General features: G+C 44.8%; 1 protein-coding gene and 1 pseudogene across 1 annotated transcript in view; both read left to right on the plus strand.

Annotated features, from left to right (window-relative positions):
* The window catches only part of RAB7A (RAB7A, member RAS oncogene family), a 73,970-nt gene extending 51,547 nt beyond the window's left edge, over nucleotides 1-22,423 (plus strand). The window contains exons 2-6 of the mRNA XM_044252889.1: nucleotides 3,274-3,334; nucleotides 5,027-5,153; nucleotides 16,461-16,679; nucleotides 18,248-18,376; nucleotides 22,153-22,423. Of these exons, the coding sequence (XP_044108824.1) occupies nucleotides 3,282-3,334; nucleotides 5,027-5,153; nucleotides 16,461-16,679; nucleotides 18,248-18,376; nucleotides 22,153-22,248 (624 nt within the window). The 5' untranslated portion in view covers nucleotides 3,274-3,281 and the 3' untranslated portion in view covers nucleotides 22,249-22,423. The remainder of the gene's footprint in view (nucleotides 1-3,273; nucleotides 3,335-5,026; nucleotides 5,154-16,460; nucleotides 16,680-18,247; nucleotides 18,377-22,152) is intronic.
* Nucleotides 7,788-9,977, plus strand: LOC122909147 (annotated as a pseudogene).
* Nucleotides 22,424-23,479: the final 1,056 nt, after the last annotated feature.

A 23,479-nucleotide genomic window follows, 5' to 3' on the forward strand; every position in this document is an offset into this window, starting at 1 on the left:
AACTCACAACCCTGAAATCGAGTCACATGCTGTACCACCTGTGCCAGCCAGGTGTCCCCTAAGTTTGTAGGATTTCAAGAAGTAATTTCCGAAATCGATGAAGGTGATGACGGAAATCAGTAGCGAAGAAACTGCAAGTGGAGATTTTAAAGCCCTTGCAGCTTGGGCAGCTTCTTGTAGCAAAAGTTGTGCTCAGGTTTGGTTTGGTTTGGTTTGTTTTTTTCTTTACTTTTTTCTAGAAACCAGTGTCCCATTCTTGATCCTGGAGAACAGTTAAGTGCAGGAACCTAGCTCTAAACTTTGCCAATTTAAAGCCGTTAACATCCTGGTGATGAAACCACGTGTTGGGTTTCTTCAGATCCACTGTTGAGTGCATGCCCTAAGTGAAAATGAAATCCTCATTCATGTATCTTTCATGATGAATAAGGACTAATTTTGTAATGATAAAACTTACTTGAAAAATCAGCACCTTAACATTTTTCTCCGAAGTGGAAATAGCTTTTTCAGTTTCAGGGTAATGTGTTCCTCCAAAGGTCACAATAAGGTAGTATAAAGAAATTAATTAATTAATTAATTAATTAATGCTATTTTAATTCTCCCATCCAGGAAAAACCTGCTAATAATTGTATTCCTTTCAACTTCATTTTTGTATTTAAATATTTACTCCTTAGGGCATTTTGTTTTGGAGGATGAAGTGTAAGGATCTTAATTCTCAGGATTTTTCTGGCTGCCTTCACTTTGTGAATTTTTTTTCATCCTTTTGCTACCGAATTTCATAATGCCATATTTGTCCAAATTATTCATTTCTGGGTTATTTTTCTGTTTAGTCCTGTTCCAGCCCCATACTTTAATACTGTATTTTTATAACATACTTTCCAAGACTGTTAAGGCAAGTCCTCTCTCCTCTTGTCATTATTCTTTTTTTTTTTTTTTTTTTTTTTTTTTAGATTTTTCTTTTATTATTTATTTGACAGACAGAGATCACAAGTAGGTAGAGAGGCAGGCAGAGAGAGAGGGTGAAGCAGGCTTCCTGCAGAGCAGAGAGCCCGATGCGGGGCTCGATCCCAGGACCCTGGGATCATGACCTGAGCTGAAGGCAGAGGCTTTAATCCACTGAGCCACCCAGGCGCCCCCCTCTTGTCATTATTCTTTTAGAGGAGAGGAATGGGAGGGATTCCTGTGAATTTATTTTGATGAAAAAAATTATTCATCAAATAAGAATTATTTCAAGTTCCAAAAAAACCCTTGGGATTGTTTCAGTAGGGGAGAATTTACATCTCTGCATTAAGTCTTCCTATTGGAGATAGCTCTTCATTTATTCAGATTTCCTTTGTTTCAGTAAGATTGTCATTTTCTTATTTAAGTCTTGTACAGTTATTAACCACTGCAACAGTGGTTGTAGTATAAATTTGGAAAATCCTTCAAGAAAGTGAATTAGTGGAAGTCATGAAAATGTTTATACTTTTGATTCAGTAACCCCATTCCTAAACAATATCTGTAAGTTAAGTTTAACAAAACCCGTTTGCCTGTGTGAAAATTTGACCTTTGGTTAACTTTGTTTCTGGGGAACTCAATAAAGGCAGACTGCCAACTTCTCTTGCTGGGCACTGTGGCTTACATGGTAAAATGTCTCCCGGTTGGTGATTGCATCTGGGCAGGGAGAGGCTGTGAGCGCCCGATGGAGCCCCATGCTTGGGCTTTGCAGAGCACATTGGCTTTTGGGCTGTGTGTGTTCCTCACCAGGGACCAGTACAGCTATTAAAAGAGCTGATTGGATCCTCTCAACAGTGAAGGTTTAAGTCAGGGCTTGAACCCACACACTCTCCCTATACCTGAGCCATCTGCTGTGTGGACTGTTGAAAGAACAGCCAACAAGCTGTTTTCCTGTCCCAATCCTTCTCAGTAGATGCATGCCGGGTATGGCCTGTGATAGTCTTGTGAATTTGACTCTGAGATTGTGCCCCCCACCCGCACCCCACCCCATGGCTGTTGCTGGGTCCTAAGGAAATGATCCCTGAACTGAAGTTCAAAGATGTTCTTTACAGCATTACTTTCCCCAGATTTTTGGTATATTAAGTAAAAGGCAGGAATGACTGTTCAAACACTTAATTCACTCAGAGGAGTATTAGATGTTAAGACTATTACAGAAGCAAATACTAGCAACAAGATAAAGTCACAGTCATATAGCCAGCCTCTCAGCCGTCTAAAAGCTAGGTGGTTAAAAAAGAAACTAAGAGACACCTGAGTGGCTCCATTAAGCATCTGCTTTTGGCTCAGGTCATGATCCCAGGGTTCTGGGATCGATTCCCACCCACATAAGCCTTCTTGCCCAGCAAGGAGCCTGCTGCTCCCACTGTGTGAACTCAGTTGTGTGCGCACGCACACCCGCGCACGCACGCGCTCTCTCTCTCTCTCTCACACACACACACACACACACACACACACACACACATCTTTTAAAAATAAATAAAAATTAGAAGCGCCTGGGTGGCTCAGAGGGTTCAGCCTCTGCCTTCAGCTCAGGTCACCATCTCAGAATCCTGGGATTGAGCCCCCGCGTCGGGCTCTCTGCTCAGTGGGGAGCCTACTTCCCTATCTCCCTGCCTGCCTTTCTGCCTACTTGTGATCTCTCTGTCAAATAAATAAATAAAATCTTTATTTATTTATTTGACAAAGAGAGATCACAAGTAGGCAGAGAGGCAGACAGAGAGAGAGAGAGAGGATGAAGTAGGCTTCCTGCTGAGCGGAGAGCCTGATGCGGGACTCGATCCCAGGACCCCGAGATCATGACCTGAGCCGAAGGCAGCGGCTTAACCCACTGAGCCACCCAGGCGCCCCAGTAAATAAAATCTTTTAACATAAATAATAAATAAATAAAAATGAAACTAAAAAGTAGCTTTTCTAAGACCTAGTTTTGACTACCTTGTTCTCCCAAACTGTAGAAGAATAACAACAGGCTTTACTGAACCCACTTCCTTACCTACCTTTTTTATTTGTAAACAGTTATTTCCTCAGCATCCAAGAGGAGAATATGTTCTTCTAGACTGCTCTGAGAGGCAGGATGAGCCTGTCTCACTATTCTAACCAGCTTTGGGCCAGAGTTCTAATGACTGATACTGCTCTCCATCCAGTCTCCCCGGGTGGCAGGGAAATAGTCAGTGGGGAAGGTTCAGGGCTCAATGGTTCTTGGTGGTTTTGATGCCTACGCTGGGGGGCGTGGTTTGCCTCGGTATTTCTGTCACTCTCACAGTGCTTTCTCCTTTCTCCTTTCAGTTTGAAGGATGACCTCTAGGAAGAAAGTGTTACTGAAGGTTATCATCCTGGGAGATTCTGGGTAAGTGTTTCTCACTGTTTGAACTAATGTGTTGGCTAGGATTAAATGTGACCTCCTGGAAGCTGGTGCCCTACGTGCTGACATTTGGCAGTTTCTTCTCTAATAGCAGGGCTGTAGGGCCCTAGGTCTCCTGCTGTTTCAGGCACAGCAGCAATTTGAATGATCTCTTGTTCTGTAACCCTTCCTTTCCTGTTCTTTGTCATGATTTAGGGGAAAGGGTAGCTGTTTAAATTCAAGACTAGTCTCATGGAATTCCTTTTTTTCCCAATTTTTTCCCAAGCTGGTTAGACAAGGGAGTTCTGTTTGTGTACATTTGTTGCCACTGACCTCATGCCTACCAGTTGTGGGTTTGGGATGTGCTGTGCAGTATCCTCCCACTGCTGTGCCAGATTTGGGCCTATATTCCAAAGAACCTGGGTCTGGAGAACTGGATTCTGATCCCAGATCTGCCACTAAGTAAGTAACCAGCTCTTCAGTAGCTGTTATGGTTCTGTGGAAGACTTTTCAGACTCAGCATCTGAAGTGACCTTTGAAACCTTAGACCAACTAGAAGCTGTGTATTTTTTTTTTTAAATAATAATAATAAATGCAGGTGTGCCGCCTTATCCCAAAGCTCCCTGCCCTTTAAAAAGGCAATGGTTTTTCTACCCTGGCGGCTTTTTTAATTGCCTGAGGAGCCTTTTAGAAGTTAGCATTTTTCCAGACCAGTGGGTTGGGCCTAGTTAGCAGTACTTAAATACACACATCTCTCTGTCTCTGTCCCTCCCTTCCCCTCCCTTCCCCTCCCTTACTCCTGATGACTCTGGTGTGCTGTCAGGATTGAAAGGTACTGTTTTAGCCCCAAACTTGCCTGGAAAGAATCACCAGGCCTTTATTTGATTACAGATCTCCTGGCTTTTCCCCCTGAAAATTCAGATCCAGACGGCCCGGGTTGGAGAACACTGCCCTAAGCCATAAATGTACTTCCCTGTCCTCTGCATATGAAAATGAATGTTCCTTGGTGGGAGAGGAAGGTGTTCCCGTTGACTCTGAAGGCTTTTGTATTGTCTTCAGCCTGCCCTAACTAATCTCATCACCAAAAGACCCCCCCCCCCACATGTCGTCTCTTCCTGAGTTTTTTTACTGAAAAACACCTCTGGAGGAGCGTACTCTGAGGAAATTCTGATTTGGTGTGGAATATTGATTCTTTCTCCACTTTAGATTTTAAACTTCGAAGCAGCAGGTGGCTGACTGGTGTGTATGTCTGCTCGCAACCGGTGACTTCCTCCTGTGCTGTTACTTTCTTGGACTGAGTAGCAACCCCTAAAAGGAGAGACACCCAAGACAGCAGAGATATTTTTGGAATGGTGGAGTGATCTTACTGCTGTAGCTCCTTTTAGAAGGAGAGTATTTGCTGACATCTTTCTGGAAGGAAAAAAGTAATACTAGGTTCTACCATCTGAGTTGCTTGTACCAAAACTTACAAGCAGCTTTTCAACATCTGGCCCACATCTGTGCACCATGTTTTCATCCCAGGAGAAAATACAGTCTCGAATGAGTAATGCTGGGCAGTTGGCTGGGGCAGCTCTCTATTGTGATCACAGTTCTTGTTCTCCTTTAAGATAGGCCCGTGTCTTCAGAGCTTCAAGTATCAGAATCTGTTTTCCGTCCCTTCCTAGTTGACCTATATTTGTGGTTTTCCTCCAATTTCAGAGTTGGTAAGACATCACTCATGAACCAGTATGTGAACAAGAAGTTCAGTAATCAGTACAAAGCTACAATAGGAGCAGACTTTCTGACAAAGGAGGTGATGGTGGATGACAGACTAGTTACAATGCAGGTAAGCACACGTCTTTGCCACTTTGCCAGCCAAGCCTTTTTCATTTGGTCGGAAACTTTTGTTCATGCCTAGGCATTTTCCCTTCCTTTTCTTCATTTCCCATTACCATATTCATGGATAATTGGCCGCAAGTAGGATTGCCAGGTAAAATACAGGACTTCAAGTACGACCCAGATGTTGCATGAGACATACTAGAAAGTTTTCATTGTTTTTTCCAAAGTTCAAATTTAATTAGAGTTCCTTTTTGTTGTTGTTTGTTTTTTGTGTGTGTTTTGCTGCATTTGCCAGCCTACAGGCTCTGTCTTGCTGTGTCTCCAAAATGTCTAACTCATTCCTTTCTTAATATCCCTGCATAGTATTTTAGAAACTAGGAGAGACCCAAAACATATTTGGGTCTCTCCTAGTTTCTTACAGTAGCTGTTCATGTAGTTTCCCTATTTTTCTGGCTTCTCTTGTCTTATCTACAGCCACCAAAGTTGTGTTTCTGTTAAGCCAGCTAGCTTTTTTGTGTATCGCCATAATCGTTTAAGGTTTTTCCCTGCAACAATTAGGCTAAAATACACATTTCTTCATGTGACCTTTTGAAAGACTTTTCATTCTGGCTACAACTGTACTTCACTTTTTTGTCTTTTGTCAGTCCTTCTAAACCATGTGCTGCTCTTACAAACCTGTCCTTGAACCTGTCTGCTTCCATCCCAGCTCTTTCATCCCATCTTTGTCTTCACCCCAAGTCTCCAGCTTTTGTCCCTGGTTGTCTTCTGAAACTCCTATCTCCACGGCACTTGTTTCTTCCTGTGTTAAATGAGTTCCCTGGCAGACTAGACCTCTAGAGACAGACGTGATTTTTATTCCACTGTAGTCCTAGCAAACACCAGGCTTGCCCCAAAATGTTTGAATGATCCAGGTGTTAGAGGTAGACATTTTTACAGACATGAAACTAAAGCTGTGACATGCTCCCAGAGGATAAGGACTCTGGACGTTCCTGGACTCACACATCCAGGATGGGGCTGATACGGATTTCATTTCTCACCTCCCCCATGCATATACACCGAGATGTTCAAAATATGACTACAGTTTTACTAAGCCAAGCTTGAGAGAGAAAGAAATTTCCAGGTTACAGGAAAGAAGAGTGAACCGAAAGCTAGTGCTAAGCTTGGGGGCTTCTGCCATGATGCTTGTCAAGTTTATAGCCAGACTAGAGTTTAATTACTCGCCAGGGGCAGGAGATGTGACTACAAAAGGTTGGGGAGCTAGAACTCCCACTAGCACACTCCCTTGGGGAGACACACACACATTCTCTCTCCGTCTCTCTCTCTCTCTCTCTCTCTCACTCTCACTCTGTCTCATTCACTCTCACACTCATCCAGGACTGTGGAAAGTTTTGAAAACGGGATCAAATACCCTCAACCCAAAGAAGTGGCAAAGCTCCTGTATGAAGTATGCTTGAGGCTTTGCCTCTTTGCTTTCTTGTTGGAGACTCTCAGTTCTACTGTGCTCATGTCTGGTTCTGAGCTTATACTCTACATTGGACAGAAATGTTAAAGACCTTGACATAAACCCATAAATGACTGTCATTCTTGACAAAAGCAGAGATAAGACCATTCTATAGGAAGACTTGCCAGGACAGGACAGAAGATGAGGTCATAGCCACATGAGGAAATAATGTACCACAAAAAATGTTCACAATGACTAGAGATTTTTTTAAAAAAGGAATCGAAACCATAATGAAAAAGGATACTATTGTAAAAATGAGGATATAGAGAACTTAGAACTTGAAGAAGTGAAAACGTGGTCATTGCAGTAAACCAAATGAACAGTTAACCTGCATATTAAACACAACTGAAGAAAACAGTAAGCTGTGAAAACTGAGATTACCAGAAGACTCAAAATTGCAGAACACCAAAAGCAAAATTGTAAGAGCAACTAGAGAGAAGAAAAATTACTTAAAAAGGAACATTAGAGGAGTTCTTGAGGACATCAGGAGGGAGAAGGAAATGGAATGCCTTCAGGATACTGGCATAAAGTACTACCTGCAGATTTAACATGCGCACCAGCCAGACTGAAAGCTGGTTCCTGTACCAGCAGGAACAGCTGTGGAGCCAGGCTGTGGCTTTGACAGCAGTGTGGGCTGATTCCGAAGTCAGAGCCCAGTTCTTCCTGGGTGCAGGGCCCCACATGCCCTACTGAGCTGGAACCCTGCAGCGCCGCACTGCTGGAGTGAACACCATCTGGAGAACCACAGTCACTAGACTCTGGAAACAATAGAGGAGAAAACATGTTTCTGAAAGGGTGAAACAAAAGGCTGACCCTCGTACTATTGCAACCAGCTTGAAAGACTTAGAAGGAAATGAAAACCATGATCTCTGGATAGAGGCATCATCTTCCTAGATCTTGAGGAATCCTCATATTTTTTACAGGCTTTTACCAGTGTGCAATAAGATAATCCAAATAAGAAAACAAGGCAAGGGGCGCCTGGGTGGCTCATTCGTTAAGCGTCTGCCTTCGGCTCAGGTCAAGATCTGCAGGTCCTGGGATCGAGCCCCGCATTGGGCTCCCTCCTTGGCGGGAAGCCTGCTTCTCCTTCTTTCGTTCCCTCTGCTTATTCCCTCTCTCACTGTATCTGTCTCTGTCACATAAATAAAATCTTAAAAAAAAAAAAAAGAAGAAGAAAGAAAGAAAGAAAGAAAGGAAACAAGGCAAGAACCAATGGAAAGCTCCCTTATCAGAGTGGTTTTTGTATTTAAAGGAATAAGGCAGTCTTACGTTATCTGTGGAGAGAGGAAACTAAACAGGTGATGTAGGTTAATAGAATTTCTAAAAATGAAATACAATAATCAAAAAAAAGGTGGAAATCCAAGAATGTTTTTAGCAGCAGAGAGGACACCCCAGAAGAGGGCTGAAAGGAAGAATGGTAGGAAAGAGAGGTACAGACAGGATTCAGTAGATAGGTCAGACTTCTTTTAATCTCAAAATAAAGGGAATGAATCAGAGATGGTATTTGCTAAGAATTTTCCAGAATAGATATGGCACCAGTCCGCAGATTCAGGAAGCCCAAATTCCAGGATGGGTAAATAACTCGGCATACCGTAATGAAATTGCAGTAACAAAAGACAAACTCGAAAGCATCCAGAGGAAGATGATGACCTTAAAAAGGAACAGGAATGAGGCTGACAGTTGACTCTCAGCAGTAACAGAGGAAATCAACAGGCGGTGGAATATATTCTGAAAGAAACCTTCAGCACAGTGTTCTGTCCCTGCTAAAAATATCCTCGAAGGAGAAGGAGATCGTACTTCCTTAGGTTCTATGGCGAAAATTCTAAATGATGTACATCAGGCAGAAGGAAAATACTCCATTTAGAAAGGTCTGAGATAAGATAAACTGAGATAAACTTTATTTGCATCCAAATACTTATTGTTAGAATTACGACCCTAATAGTAAGAGTATGTAACTTCCAAACTATCACACAAAACCAGGATTAGACCTATGTAATTTAATGTGTTGGGGAAGCATAGTGGTTGCTGTGGGGGTTTTTTGTTTCTGTTTTTGTTTTCAGTTCCTTATATTGTTCAGGAAGAAGCTAGGAATCAGTATTAAACATTAGATGGTATCAAGTATGCAAGAAAAATGTAAAGGTAACTTACTATGAAGCCATGGTAGTTTAAACAGTGTGATATTGTCAGAGACATACAGATCAAGGGAACGGAGGGCACATAGACAGGGCACACCTAGCTGGACACTGAGTAAAGAGTCAGCTTCCAGAAGAGTAGGGAAAAGGGGGAGTTACACAGTAAACGGAGTGGGCCAGAGGTTTTCTGTTTTGGATGGGGAGTAACCAGAGGGTTTAAGACCTGAATGGAACAAGTAAAGAATGAAACTTCAGAAATGAAAATAATTGTTTTACCTTAAATGTTTAAAATAGAGAAAGCACAAATCATAAAAGATTAAAGATTGATAGTAGACCCCATTAAATTAAACATTTGAATAACAAGATTCCCAGATAAAACCACAGACCAGAAAAAATGTTGATAATGCGTAGTAGTATCCAGTCAACAATCAGCCCTGTGGAAAACTGGACAAAAGACATCACCACGCCGCTGTCAGAAGAAACTGTTAATGTCCAGGAGTTTGATTTCAGGGAATTACAAATTTAAAAAGGTGACGAGGCAAGGTGGCACTGCTGTAGACACAGGGAATACTCCCTTGCCTCCCTCCCCAGTGCTATCAAAAAATGCTCTTTGGAAAAATATCCCAGCAATTGGGTGGCTTAAAGAAATTCCCTGTGGTCCTGTGACTCCAGATACTTCTGGGGTTGGTTGAATAAAGTGGATGTCTGCCCTGATGGGCGGCATCCGAGTGACTGTGCTGTAGGGCTGTGGTGTGCCACGAGGGCCAGGAGAGCTGGTAGAAGGACTGCAGCAACCTCATCAGGCCCTCTGGACAGACAGAATTCAGGCAGGTGGTACCACTGCTCTGCAATCATGAATGTTGGATTTGATCACATGGCGGGATAACAGCATGCTGGAAAAACAAGGTTGTGCAAGTGTCATTATATTGAGCCTGACTGTTCAGAGAGACTTCATAAACTTGAAAATTTACATAAAAGCTTGTTGGAAATGGAAATAATTTCATGTGGGTGTTTCACAGACAGGCAGTGTTGCTGTGCACCACTAAAGAAACCTCAAGTGTTTGCTGTTAAGTGATCTTCCTGAAATAAGAGAAAAATAAAACCTTGTCCAGGCCTTTGAGATAGCACCAACTTCTCTAGAACTAAAATTAGACTTGAAGTAAAATAATAATATTCGGTAAGTATCTTATTTCATATGGAAGCAGCCCAGCTGTCCGTCTGCAGGTGAATGGATAGAGAAGATGTGGTACTCATCATAAAAAAAAATGAGATCTTGCTGTTTGTATCGACATGGGTGGACCTAGAGAGTATCATCCCCAGTGAAATAGGTCAGACAGAGACAAATACTATATGGTTTCTCTCATATTTGGAATCTAAAAAAACAAAGAACAGACAACAACACAAAAACAGACTCATCAGTACAGAGAACAAACTGGTGGTGGCCAGAGGGGTAGGGATGGGAAATGGGAGAAATAGGTGAAAGGGATTAAACTTCTGCTCATAAAATAAGTAAATTATGGATATGGGGGAAAAGTGTCCTGTTTCAATATAAAGTATTATTTTAAATTACTGATCATAAATAGTAACAGATATATTTATCATCAGTAGAACTAAAAGGTGGTCATACCACAACATTTTAAAAGCAAAGACTCCCTCATGTAGAAAGTAAATATTCAGGGGCGCCTGGGTGGCTCAGTGGGTTAAAGCCTCTGCCTTCGGCTCAGGTCATGATCCCTGGGATCTGGGATCGAGCCCTGCATCAGTCTCTCTGCTCAGCAGGGAGCCTGCTTCCCATCTCTCTCTCTGCCTGCCTCTCCGCCTACTTGTGATCTCTGTCAAATAAATAAATAAAACCTTCAAAAAAAAAGTAAATACTCACTATGCAGCCATCAAAAGAAACGAAATCTTGCCATTTGCGACAACATGGATGGAACTAGAGCGTATCATGCTTAGTGAAATAAGTCAAGCGGAGAAAGACAACAATCATATGATCTCCCTGATATGAGGGAGTGGTGATGCAACATGGGGGCTTAAGTGGGTAGGAGAAGAATCCATGAAACAAGATGGGATAGGGAGGGAGACAAACCATAAGTGACTCTTAATCTCACGAAACAAACTGTGGGTTGCTGGGGGGAGGGGGGCTGGGAGAAGGGGGGAAGGTTATGGACATTGGGGAGGGTATGTGCTTTTGGGTAAATTGGAAGGGGAGATGAACCATGAGAGACTATGGACTCTGAAAAACAGTCTGAGGGGTTTGAAGTGGCGGGGGTGTGGGAGGTTGGGGTACCAGGTGGTGGGTATTATAGAGAGCACAGCTTGCATGGAGCACTGGGTGTGGTGAAAAAATAATGAATACTGTTTTTCTGAAAATAAATAAATTGGAAAAAAAAAAAAGTAAATACTCAGACATGACATACTAAAGTTACTGAGTTGAAAGTGAGAATTTATGTACATTTTAAGAAAAATGCAAACCCAGGTAGCCTTTAAATTCTAATATATTCCTCATTTTTTACAAATATCTGTTGATGTCGAGTTATTTAAACTCATTTAAATGTGCAACACAGGTTTGTTTGTTTTTTTTTAAAGATTTTATTTATTTGAAGGGTGCCTGGGTGGCTCAGTCGTTAAGCATCTTTCGGCTCAAGTCATGATCCCAGGGTCCTGGGATCGAGCCCCACATTGGGCTCCCTGCTCAAATGGGAAGCCTGCTTCTCCCTCTCCCGTTCCCCCTGCTTGTGTTCCCTCTCTCGCTGTGTCTTTTTCTTTCAAAAAAATCTTTTTTTTTCTTTTTTTATTACATTTTTTATTTTTTTATAAGCATATAATGTATTTTTATCCCCAGGGGTACAGCTCTGTGAATCGCCAGGTTTACACACTTCACAGCACATACCCTCCCCAATGTCCATAATCCCCCTCCCTTCCCCCTCCCCCCAGGAACCCTCAGTTTGTTTTGCGAGATTAAGAGTCACTTATGGTTCGTCTAATAAAATCTTTTTTAAGAAAGATTTTATTTATTTGAAAGAGCGTGCACAGGTCAGGGTGGGGGTGGGGTGGCGGAAAGGAGCAAAGGGAGGAGGAGAAGCAGACTTACCGCTGCGCAGGGAACCTGACTCGGGGCTCAGTCCCAGGACCCCAGGGTCATGACCTGAGCTGAAGACAGACACTTAACCAACTGAGCCACCCAGGTGCCCCACATTTTAAAGTTAATAAAGCGGGGCGCCTGGGTGGCTCAGTGGGTTGGGCCGCTGCCTTCAGCTAGGGTCGTGATCTCAGGGTCCTGGGATCGAGTCCCTCGTTGGGCTCTCTGCTCAGCAGGGAGCCCGCTTCCCTCTCTCTCTCTCTGCCTGCCTCTCCATCTACTTGTGATTTCTCTCTGTCAAATAAATAAATAAAATCTTTAAGAAAAAAAAAAGTTAATAAAGCATATTGCTATAAATGTACAGACATGGAGGGGGGAAAAAGGCTGACAAAAATTAAGCTTTGGCTGGAGTATAGGGAGTAGAATATTCTCAAGCTGATGGTGGGAGTGTATCCAGGCAGACCTTATCAGTAGAGACTACCATTTTGTTCTCCCTTGTTGAGTGTGTGCAGTGCTCTGTCTAGGAAGAGAGCCTAGGGAATCTGAGCTCTGGCCATAGGAAGAGAACTCATTGCTGCTGTGATGCCCAGGGAATAGATTATGTGTATTAAGACATAATATGGCCCTTCACTTTGGAAAAAAGGCAAGCTGCAAAAAGATGTACAAGATCCTTACTATTATGTAGGCATTTAACTCCTCAGGAGCCATTTATGTCTGGGAGGGAAAGGGAATTCTGTGAGGAAGGGTTAACTCTGTTTCTGTTAAAAAAAAAAGAAAAGCGGCGCCTGGGTGGCTCAGTGGGTTAAAGCCCCTGCCTTCGGCTCAGGTCATGATCCCAGGGATCTGGGATCAAGCCCCACATCTGGCTGTCTGCTCAGCAGGGAGCGTGCTTCCCCCTCCCTCTCTGCCTGCCTCTCTGCTTACTTATGATCTTTGCCTGTCAAATAAATCAATAAAATCTTTTAAAAAAAAATCAAACTGACATTATGGTGGCAGTGTTAGTATTTGTCACATTGGAGTATGGGTATTAAATAGATACATGGGTATGCTTTGTAGAAAATAAAATACTTTTTTTTTTTTTTTAATGACAGCTAGGGAAAGGGGGAACACAAGCACAGGGAAGAGGGAGAAAGAGAGGGAGAAACAGGCTTCCCGCTGAGCAGGGAGCCTGATCTGGGGCTCAGTCCCAGGACCCTGGTATTTTGACCTGAGCTAAAAGCAGACACTTAACGACTGAGCCACCCAGGCATCCCAGAAAATAAGATATTTCAATTAAAGTTCATATTAAAATTTTTAAAAGATTACAGTCATAGGACTGTACTTTTCTAGGTGTGAAGATAAATTAATTTTTGAAAGTTGCTAAGAGGCCACCTGGGTGGCTCAGTCAGTTGAGCATCTGCCTTCGGCTCATGATCTCAGGGTCGCGCTTTGGGCTCCCTGCTCGGGGGGAAGCCTGCTTCTCCCTCTACCTCTAACCCCCCCACCCCCACCCCACTGCTTCTGCACATGTTTTCTCTCTCTCTCATATAAATAAATAGAATCTTTAAAAAAAAAAAGTTGTTAAGAATAACCACAGTTTTTCAACTTGACTTCTTAGTGCCTTACTCTATCTTCTCTGTGTATGAGCATTCCAGGTACCCATTTGGGTCTCTCAAGAGTCCTAGAGTTCTTACGTAATTCTCCTTTTGGGATTCTGTCCTAAACAATCAGAAATACAGAAGAGGCTCTGTAAGTTAACATTCATTACTGAGGTCTTTATAGTTGTGGAAATTTGGCAGCAATATGTTTTTAAATACTTTTTTTTTTATTTTATTTATTTGACAGAGAGAGGTCACAAGTAGGCAGAGAGGCAGGCAGAGAGAGGGGAGAGCCCGATGCGGGACTTGATCCCAGGACTCGGAGATCATGACCTGAGCCGAAGGCAGCGGCTTAAAACCCCGCAGTGTGGATACCTAGAATGACACATGATGGTCTCTGTGTGGGAGGGTGCCGAGTGTTTCAGGGGGTTTCTGGCTTTGGCTTTACTTACCCAAATGTTTACATAGTAACAGTGTTACTCCTCTCATGGGGGGGAAATTTTTTTTTTTTTTAATTTGTCAAGGTCTAGATTTAAGTTCTGGTTTTTTCCTCCTTTCTCTTTGTAGAAGTGGTGGTCTGTTTCTAGTTTTCTTACTGTATGACCAGGCTCTTGAGGAACTCTTGAGTTCCCCGCTCCATTGATCAGCCTCCCTGTTAATGACGAAGGGTTCCTTTTTTTCACTCGGAGACATATATTCACTGTAGGACGTTGGGAAAGCAGAAAAGCTCAAAGGCAGACACCACCAGCAGTCCCTGTATTGGTTATCCACTGGCAACAGAGATCGAGTTTTGTCTACACATATATGCTTTGTCTGTTGTGTTGGAAGTTGCATGCAGTTTCCCATCGCGATGAGAGGCAGGTAGAATAATTACCTTTGAGTTTGTTCATATGGATCTTCACGCTTACATGGAAGTCATTCTCACTTCCTTCTGGTTCTCTTTGAGTGGCTGCTGCCTTTACCAGTGGCCTCAGCACTCCTGTTCCCCACACGGACATTCATGACAGCCTCCTACCTCTACTCCACAGTCAGACTGACCTCCTGTGGCTGTCACGGCAAGTCCTAGTTTAGAAAGGTTCTTCCCAGAATGAAGTGCATGTGTAGTGTATGTAGTGGTTGGGGTTTCCTGGGAACGGAATGGACTGCCAGGGTCAGGCTCTCTGCTCTCGGAGTTGTGGCCAAGAGTCCTGGCAGCCACGTTTCATGTACTGCTTATGGAGGGTCATGCACATTGGGAGAAAAGGCTGAGGCAGGCTTCTCAGAACTGTCCTCCTCTTAAGAGTAACGCTTGGGCTCTTGACTATTTGACAAAAAGCTGAAATGTGCACTTTTGCTCGGCCCTAACATTGGTAACCACAGTAGTCCCTTTCCAGGCTGTTCTTGCCCAGTCTGTGGGCCAGAGTTTAGCGTGTGTAGTCATAATTGCTTCATTAGACCTTTGTTAGGGGTTCTGAGTGCTGTTTCCAGACCTCCCGTCAGTATTTAAGTTCTGGCTCTGCCCCTGCTTGTGGCAGTGTCATTTGAGCCAGTCAACTGTCTGGATTGGTTTTTAGGACACATTAGGTTTTAGGACTCCTTTCAGAGAATATTTTGGGAGGTGTTAGGAGATTTAGTAGAAGATCATGAGCTTTGATTACATTGGTAGATAAAGAAAGGCAAATTCCATATTATTGCCCTGTCCTATGTTATTTCTCTTGTGCATATTTACTTATTCTAATCAGGCATCATATCCTCGTCCTTTCTGGTGCTCTTCCTACTTGAACTGGGAGCGCAGTTTGTGTATGGCCTAGTGACACTGGGTAGGTTCCCCACGTGTTCTGGATCACCTGGAGGGAGGCACCACTGCTTCACAGGGGAGCTCAACCATCCTGCAGAATTTGGTTCTGGGAATGAAACTAGAGTGGCCCAGTCCACACCTCCAATTTTGGTTTAAACCTGGGCCTTTTGGGGTAGTTGGCTGGTGATTTAGACATAAAGTTGGCATTTATTTGGGTTATAAAGGATGGTCTAAGTTCTTATGTTATTCTGAAGCTCAGTGGGTTCCCTGCAAACAGTGAATAAACCAGTTAAAGACCCATGTCAGCTATAAGTAATGGTTTGCTGCTTCTGACCCAAGCACTTTCTTTGACAGACAGAGATCATAAGTAGGCAGAGAGGCAGGCAGAGAGAGAGAGAGGGAGGAAAGCAGGCTCTCCGCTTAGCAGAGAGCCCGATGCGAGACTCGATCCCAGGACGCTGGGATCATGACCTGAGCCGAAGGCAGCGGCTTAACCCACTGAGCCACCCAGCGCCCCTGACCCAAGCACTTTCTTAAACCTGGTGACTTGCTGGGTGGTGTGGAAACTACTCCTCAGAACACTCATCATCTCTCAGGTTGACCAGGGTGGCCTTGTTAGGGATCTAGGGCAGTAAGGAAATCCATCTTTGCTCTTGAACTTAGCATGGCAATGAACGACAGGAAGTTCTTTGAGCTGGTCAGTAGTACCCGGTTGTTCTTTCGATTAAAAGCTGGCTTTCGCCTCTATTCTAAAGTATGTTTTTGTTCTTTCCCCTCACCTATCTTGGCAAGTGTTTTTGTTTGCTTTATTATTATTGAGTCATAATATAAATAAAAGTGATTTTTAGCTAAACTTTATATACGGTAAAATATGTAGATTTAAATGTACAGTTCATATGTAATCACCTCCCTATGTATCCATCACCTGCAGAAAGTTCCCAGAGTACCTAGATCTTAAGTTCACATTGTGAATTTTACATAAATGTCTCCTAATTGGACCACTGCCCAGATCAAGATAAAAACGTTCTCTAGCAGGGTTCAGACTTGGGTGCCCGCGCCCCACAGAACATGCGCTCACATGCGCCCTCTGTCTGGGCGGGGTGGGGTACCCAGTGCTGCGCTCTGCTTGCCGAGTGCTGCGGTCTGCGGTCACTTGTCTCTCAGTGGCTCCATGATGCAGCGCGTTTCCTCTGATGTCCCCCACTCCTAGTGCTGGGCCCCCCAAGGAATAATGTTCTGTCTTCGCAGATCTGGGACACAGCAGGCCAGGAGCGGTTCCAGTCCCTTGGTGTGGCCTTCTACAGAGGCGCAGACTGCTGCGTTCTGGTGTTTGACGTTACTGCCCCCAACACATTCAAAACTCTCGATAGCTGGAGAGATGAGTTTCTCATCCAGGCCAGTCCCCGGGATCCTGAAAATTTCCCCTTCGTTGTGTTGGGAAACAAGATTGACCTCGAAAACAGACAAGTAAGTGCTGAAGGATAATGGGAATCTTCTGTGTGGAGGCTTATGAATCTGCCCTCATTTAGGTTGTGGTTTCTGGACCGCCTTTTGAAAGTGGCAGCTAAGTTTTAGATGACAGGTACTGTTTTAGCTTTGATTGGTAAAAAGCCATGCTGCCTAAGGACCAGTCCCCAGTATATCTGTGTGTATGTGTGTGGCTCCAGAGTGGGGTAGAGGGGAGGGATAACTAGCTAGTTACCTGCCCAGCCCTTGACCTTGCTTCCTAATCTGCTCAAGGCCTACCATTTTGCTTTCCCCTGTGGCAAAACAGGGACAGTGAATGTTTGCAGTGGTATTCCTTTTGAAATTACGCCAACAGAGTACCAAGTGCATTTTGTGGAATTGCCTGTGCTGGCCATTGTTTCGGTTGCCATGAAATAATTTGACTTCAGGCTGGTTGCGTTTTGGCCTTTTGGATTTAAAGGCAGAGTTCCATTTAAAGCTGTAGCACAGCTAGGCCTCACACCTTTCCATTTAAAGCCTGGCTCATGCACTTTTTACTTGGGAATATTTCTTGGAGTCTGAATCTTGACTTATGTAACAAGAACACTCTGGGATCAGATGACAGTGTACCCAAAAGCCCTGGCACCTAGAGGAGCTTGGGGAATGGTGGCTTTCTGGTTGGCCTGTTGCTGTTTTCTTCTCCTGTGAAAGGCACTGGCTTCTAAGGTGACTTGTGGTTTGGTGGGCTCTGTGCGAAGCCCAGGTGGCTCCAGAAAAGTACATGTGGGAACGTGAACTGGTCTTCCGGTCAGCTACCTTTTGAGGACCAGAACCCAGGAGACTCGGTTTAAGTGCCCATGCTGTCTCAGGCCAGCTGTGACTTCGGGCCATCGTCTCTGCCCTGTGAGCCTCCGTTCTCCTTCTGCACTCGAAAGGAGGGAATTAGTTTTTGTCCTTCTCGAGTGCTCCTGCACTTCAGGGGCCTGCCTGGATCTCCGTGTATGTAGAAGATTGCTCTTTGGGCTTTGAGTAAAATTGCTCTGGTTTACTTTGAAATAGCATTTCTCTTGGGATTGGGAGCATGGACTCTTATAGCTTGGTTTATTTCTGGCCATTGATCTCTTTTTCTCCCTTTCCTAGGTGACAGTCCTCTCGTTCCTGAAAGTGGGCTGGGGTGGGGAAGGAATTCGGGTAGGAGAGGCAAGGGTGTCAGTGAGAGCTGCGAATTCTGTGGCACAGGTGATGGAACCCTAGCAGTAATGGCAAGGGACTGCAAACCTTAAGACCAAGCTGCCAGGCATTTCCTGGGCTGGGACCTCTGAGGTCCCAAGAGGAACAGTTCTGTACTTCCCAGGCCAGCTAGCTCCTTTCATCATCTGCCTAGAAGTGCAGCTAAGGGTCAGAAACTATGGATTATAGAATGGACTTAGGTGTGAGGCCTAGCTGTGCTACACAAAGCCTGCAGTGTGACCTTGGACAGGTCTGCCGCCCCCTTCCTCAGACCCCTGCCACCCTCATCCAGTCTGCTCCTTTCACCTGTGCTAGCGGCTTCTGTCAGGAGCACATGTACACCCTGTTTCCTCTTCCAGGTGGCCACAAAGCGGGCACAGGCCTGGTGCTACAGCAAAAACAACATTCCCTACTTCGAGACCAGTGCCAAGGAGGCCATCAATGTGGAGCAGGCGTTCCAGACAATTGCACGGAATGCACTTAAACAGGTGGGTCTCTCGCAGCTGTCTGGCTCCCTCTGGAGGAGGCCTAGCCCCTGCCTGGCTTTCTTGTCCTTAATCTTTCTTAGCTCTTTCTTCTGTGTAGCCAGAAAAACCCATGTGTTTATCTAGGAAGGTCATGAGGCATTCCGCTAAAGCTTCCAGAAAATTCCACTTGCTTGTAAAGACCCTCTACAGTGCAAGGGCAGCGAAGATGCGCTGAGGCCACCCTTATTTGGGGACGTCCTTGTTCCCCTTGCATGCTATCCGATGAGACCTCTAGGAGCCCTCGGTCAGACGGCTCCCTCTGCTGAAGGAGGGGACAGACCCATCATTAGATCCAGTTCGGTTTTTGTTTTGTTTTTCTCATCTCTGAGCTTGCATGCCCTCCTCTGTCAGATAATACTTGCCGCAGGGTGGTTGTGAGGATGGAATGAGACAGGCTCGTTCCTGGCGTTCTCCTGAGTGGTTGTGTTTGATCACCAGAAGTTCTAGGAATTGTATTCCTTGAGTGAGGTTTTCTTTCTCATTTATGTTGTTTACTCACCTGTTTTTGTTGGCATGAGGGAGTGGAATGCTCTGTTGATTCAGCAGCTCTTTGGGGCCAGTGAGTTAAGACAGATCATGAGGTACCGTCCATGCTCTGTGATGTCAGACTCGGGAGCGGGTGAGTATCAGAGGCGAGGCGCACACCAGAAGATGTGGAGAGCATCTTGACGAGGCATATGGTGGCTATAAAGGGCAAGGCGGTTCTGCGAGCTCCAGGAAACTGGGTTTATAGAAAGCACCGATTCTCAGCAGGCCAGGGCATCTGGACCTCTGGGCAGGGAACTAACTTGGTTGTTCCAAGGGCTGGACTGAGTGTTCTGTGATGAAAGGAATCGATGCACCCAAAACGCTCGGAGCCCCTGCTGAGCACCCCTGATGCTAACAGGATGTAGGCCCGAGGTGTTGGCCACCTGCTCTCCCCCTTCCTTTAACCCACCTTCACACCTAGGTGTGAATATTGCTGTCCCAGTAGCCTTATTAGAATGCTTTTTTGTTCCTACACACTAGTCTCTCAGGAGTAAGATCGTTAGATTGAAAGGTATATGTGCTTTCAAAAGATGGTGCCAGATTGCTTTCCTCGAGGACGGTAGTACTTCAGTCCTTTCTCTTCCCTGCTCAGCAGCAAGTGGCCAGCGCCATCTGGAACTCTGCTGCCTCGCTGCCTGTCACTGGGCCCCTGCTGCACGCCGGCAGCACCTGGCACTGGCCCGGGTGCCCATCGCTCCCGTGAGCGGGAATTACCTTGACCGGTATTGCAAGTGACTTTTCCAACTCTGTTGTCTCCCTGGGGCATAGAAAAAAGTAATTTTTGTTAGGTATGTCATTTTAAATGTCTGGATTTCCCACGTCTAGATTATTGTCTAATTCAATTGAACTTATTTTGCTTACGGCAGGAAATTAGGGACTCACGTTTTTCTTTTAGCAGAGTAGTCAGTTGTTTCAAATATTAGTAGCAGATTGTTAGATAAACCACTTTCCCCCGTAGATTGAAGCATTACCTTTGTGTACTAAATGCTTGTGTATATTGGGAACTTTTTCTGGTCTGCCCAGTTTGTTCGGCAGCGTGCGTGTTCCTTGCCTGGACTGTTGTGATTTGACTGCCATTACAGTGTAGTATCCCCTCTGCTAGGCAAGTCTCCCTCCATGACAGGTGACTAGTGACTGACAAAAAAAAACATTTTTGGGTTTTTTTTTTCCTTGGCTATTTTGGTGCATTTTCTATTTAGACTGAGAATTTTATTGCGGTTCCACCTTCTTTCCTTACCCTTCCCAAATACAAAATCTTATTGAGATTCTGTTTGTGATTCTGCATTAGAGCTGTCTTACTAGTGTGCTTTGGGTTCCGTTACAAAGTATTGCAGACTGGGTAGCAGAACAGCAGGCTTTATGTTCCCTCAGTTCTGGAGGCCAGAAGCTTAAAATCAAGGTGCCAGCAAATTCAGTTTCTGCTAAGGGCTCTCTCACCGGTTTTTGCAGACTGCCGTCTTTGTCCTTGTGTCCTCTGGTGTGTGGCTTTTCCTCTGTGCTGACAGAGAGCGAGAGCAAGCACGAGCAAGTGGGGAAACATACACTCCCCGTGTCTCCTCTTAGAAGGACACACTCATCCTGTCAAATCAGGACCCCACCCTTAATGACCTCATTTCACCTTCATTACTTTCTTAATCATAATACTGGCACCCTGGGGATTAGGATTTCAACATAGAAATTTTGGAGAGACACATTCAGTCCATAGCAGCTATTATTTTAGGTCTTGTGTGCTGTCCTTCAATAAAACTATCATTTTTCACATCCTTTGCCTTTCATATTAAATATACTCCTAGGTGCTGGTGGGAATGTGAAATGATGCACCCACTTTGGAAAGCAGTCTGACAGTTCCTCAAAAAGTTAAACGTGTCACCCTGTGACCCAGCAGTTCCGCTCCTAGGTGCATACCCAGGAGAAACAAAAACTTGTCCACACAAAGTCTCATACATGAGTATTCATAATAGCATTACTCATAATACCCAAAAGGCAGAAACAAACAAGTGTCCATCAAATGAAATATCCAAGATAGGCCAGTCTGTTAAGACAGAAGATGTCTGTGGTTGCCAAGGCTTGAGAGTGTGTGACTGCCAATAGGGGCAGGGTTTCCGTGGAGTGAAGAAAATCTGTGGAATTAGTGGTGGTAGTTGCTCAACTTTGTGAATACACTAAAAACCACTGAATTGTACGCTCCGTGGTCTGTCTCAGTAGATCTTCTTCCCATGTGTATTCCTTGGAGGTTTTTACTTTTATAGAACAGTTCCTGTCACTTAGGTTCTCAGTGTTTAAGTGACAAATTGTTTTCTTATACCAGGAAGTGGATAGCTGCTGTGCACTGGACCCATGTTATTTCAGCAAAAAGTCCCACTAAACTGACCACGGTCCATCTCCTGTGACCTCTCACCACGGTTGCTGATACAGTTCATCCATAGCTGGTTTCTGAGTATGGGGCATTTAGAGGCAAAACCCTCCTAAGCCTTTGGAAGAAAAGGAAAATGGGGGGGGGCACCTGGGTGGCTCAGTCATTAAGCGTCTGCCTTTGGCTCAGGTTATGATCTCAGGGTCCTGGGATCGAGCCCTACAGCGGGCTCCCTGCTCAGCAGGAAGCCTGCTTCTCCCACTTCCCCTACTTGTTTTCCCTCTTGCTTGCTGTCTCTCTCTGTCAAATAAATAAAGAAGAAAAAGAAAGTGGACCGTTAGTCCAGAAAAATGAATGGCAGACGGGACTAGAGGAATGTTTTGGGACTGAAAGGGCAGGTAGCACTCATGCTCCAGCCCACACTTGCCTTGTGGAAGTGCTGAGAGCTGCCAAAATCTAGCCCGTGTTGAAGTCTGACTTCGGAGTGTTGGCGGTGGTACGCTACGGAGCGCTCAGAAAGCGTCTGTGAGCTGGCTGTGGTCCCTAAGCCACCAGATTTCCATCGTGACGGTGGAGAGCGTGAGTCAGCTGTGTCCTGACTGCTCAGCGCCGATCGCTGCTCTTCCGCTCGGTTTCTCTCTTCACGTTGTCGCAGGGTTGTCATAAAACCTGTCTTGCCCTCGCTCGGCCCTTGAGAGTTGAGCACCTTCTGCCAGAGCCCTCCCTTCACCGCTATGTCTGCCCCAGCCCCCTGCCCCACGAGAGCCGTGGGAGAGCACCACTGAGGCTGCCGCAGAGCTCGGAGCTTCCCCATAGCCTCAGTAACAGACCTCTCTCCCGCTCTCTCTCTGTGCAGGAAACAGAGGTGGAGCTGTACAATGAATTCCCCGAGCCCATCAAACTGGACAAGAACGACCGGGCTAAGGCCTCGGCGGAGAGCTGCAGTTGCTGAAGGGGCAGTGAGAGCAGAGCGCAGAGTCCTTCACAAACAAAGAACACACTTAGGCCTTCCAACACAAGCCCCCTCTCCTCTTCCAAACAAAACATAAAGTCATCTCTCGAATCCAGCTGCCAAAAGAAACCCCATCAAACACACCCTTACACACACACACACACACACACACACAGCCCTGACACAAGCAGACAGACTCCAGCCCAGGCCTGTGATGACTCCATCGGGGTCTGCCCACCCACCACATCAGCCCTCGTATGGCAGCGGGACAGGCAAGCCGTAGAAAACGTTCTGGTGTGGAGTCGGCATCGGAAGCTTATTCTTTTCGTCTACTGGGGAGAGAGAACTGTTTACAGTTAATCTGTGTCTAATTAGTTATCTGATTTTTTTAACGGTCTTGTGGTCTTTTTACCCCCCACCCCAACCCCCTCCTCCTGTGAAGGCTACCACTTGGGAAGGCTGGTGCCCCATGCTTCATTACAGGCTCACACCCAGTCTGATCAGACTGAGTTTTGTATGTATCTGTTAATGCTTGTTACTTTTAACTAATCAGATCTTTTTACAGTATCCATTTATTATGTAATGCTTCTTAGAAAAGAATCTTATAGTACATGTTAATATATGCAACCAATTAAAAATGTATAAATTAGTGTAAGAAATTCTTGGATTATGTGTTTAAGTCCTGTAATGCAGGCGTGTAGGATGGAGGGTTGAACCCTGTCTGGATTGCAGAGTGTTAGCTACTCAGAATTCAGAAATCCAGCTAGAGGCAGTATTCTGTACAGTAGACACAAGAATTATGTACGCCTTTTATCAAAGACTTAAGAGCCAAAAAGCTTTTCATCTCTCCAGGGGGAAAACTGTCTAGTTCCCTTCTGTGTCTAAATTTTCCAAAAGGTTGATTTGCATAATACAGTGGTGTGTGCAATGGATAAATGGCCGTTGTTTCAGAAACTAAAATTCTCATTTTTTCCTCCCCCTGCCCCCCCCATACTTGGAAACTCCGCTATTAGGTCAGCATCCTACTGATAAGAGGAAAAGGAAAATCCTAACAGATCTGTCCTAGTGATTTTACCTTTGTTCTAGAAGGCACTCCTTTCAGGGTTGTGGTATCCTTAGGTTAGCAAACCTTTTTCTCCTTTTCCCCACCAACTCCCAGTATTGCCCACTATTCATTAACCTGTTTCTTTGGTATGGAACCCTGGCAGTTCTGCCCCCTCCCTAGGATCTG

This window comes from Neovison vison, chromosome 6 (genome assembly GCF_020171115.1).
Source record: "Neovison vison isolate M4711 chromosome 6, ASM_NN_V1, whole genome shotgun sequence".
Lineage (NCBI taxonomy): Eukaryota > Metazoa > Chordata > Mammalia > Carnivora > Mustelidae > Neogale > Neogale vison.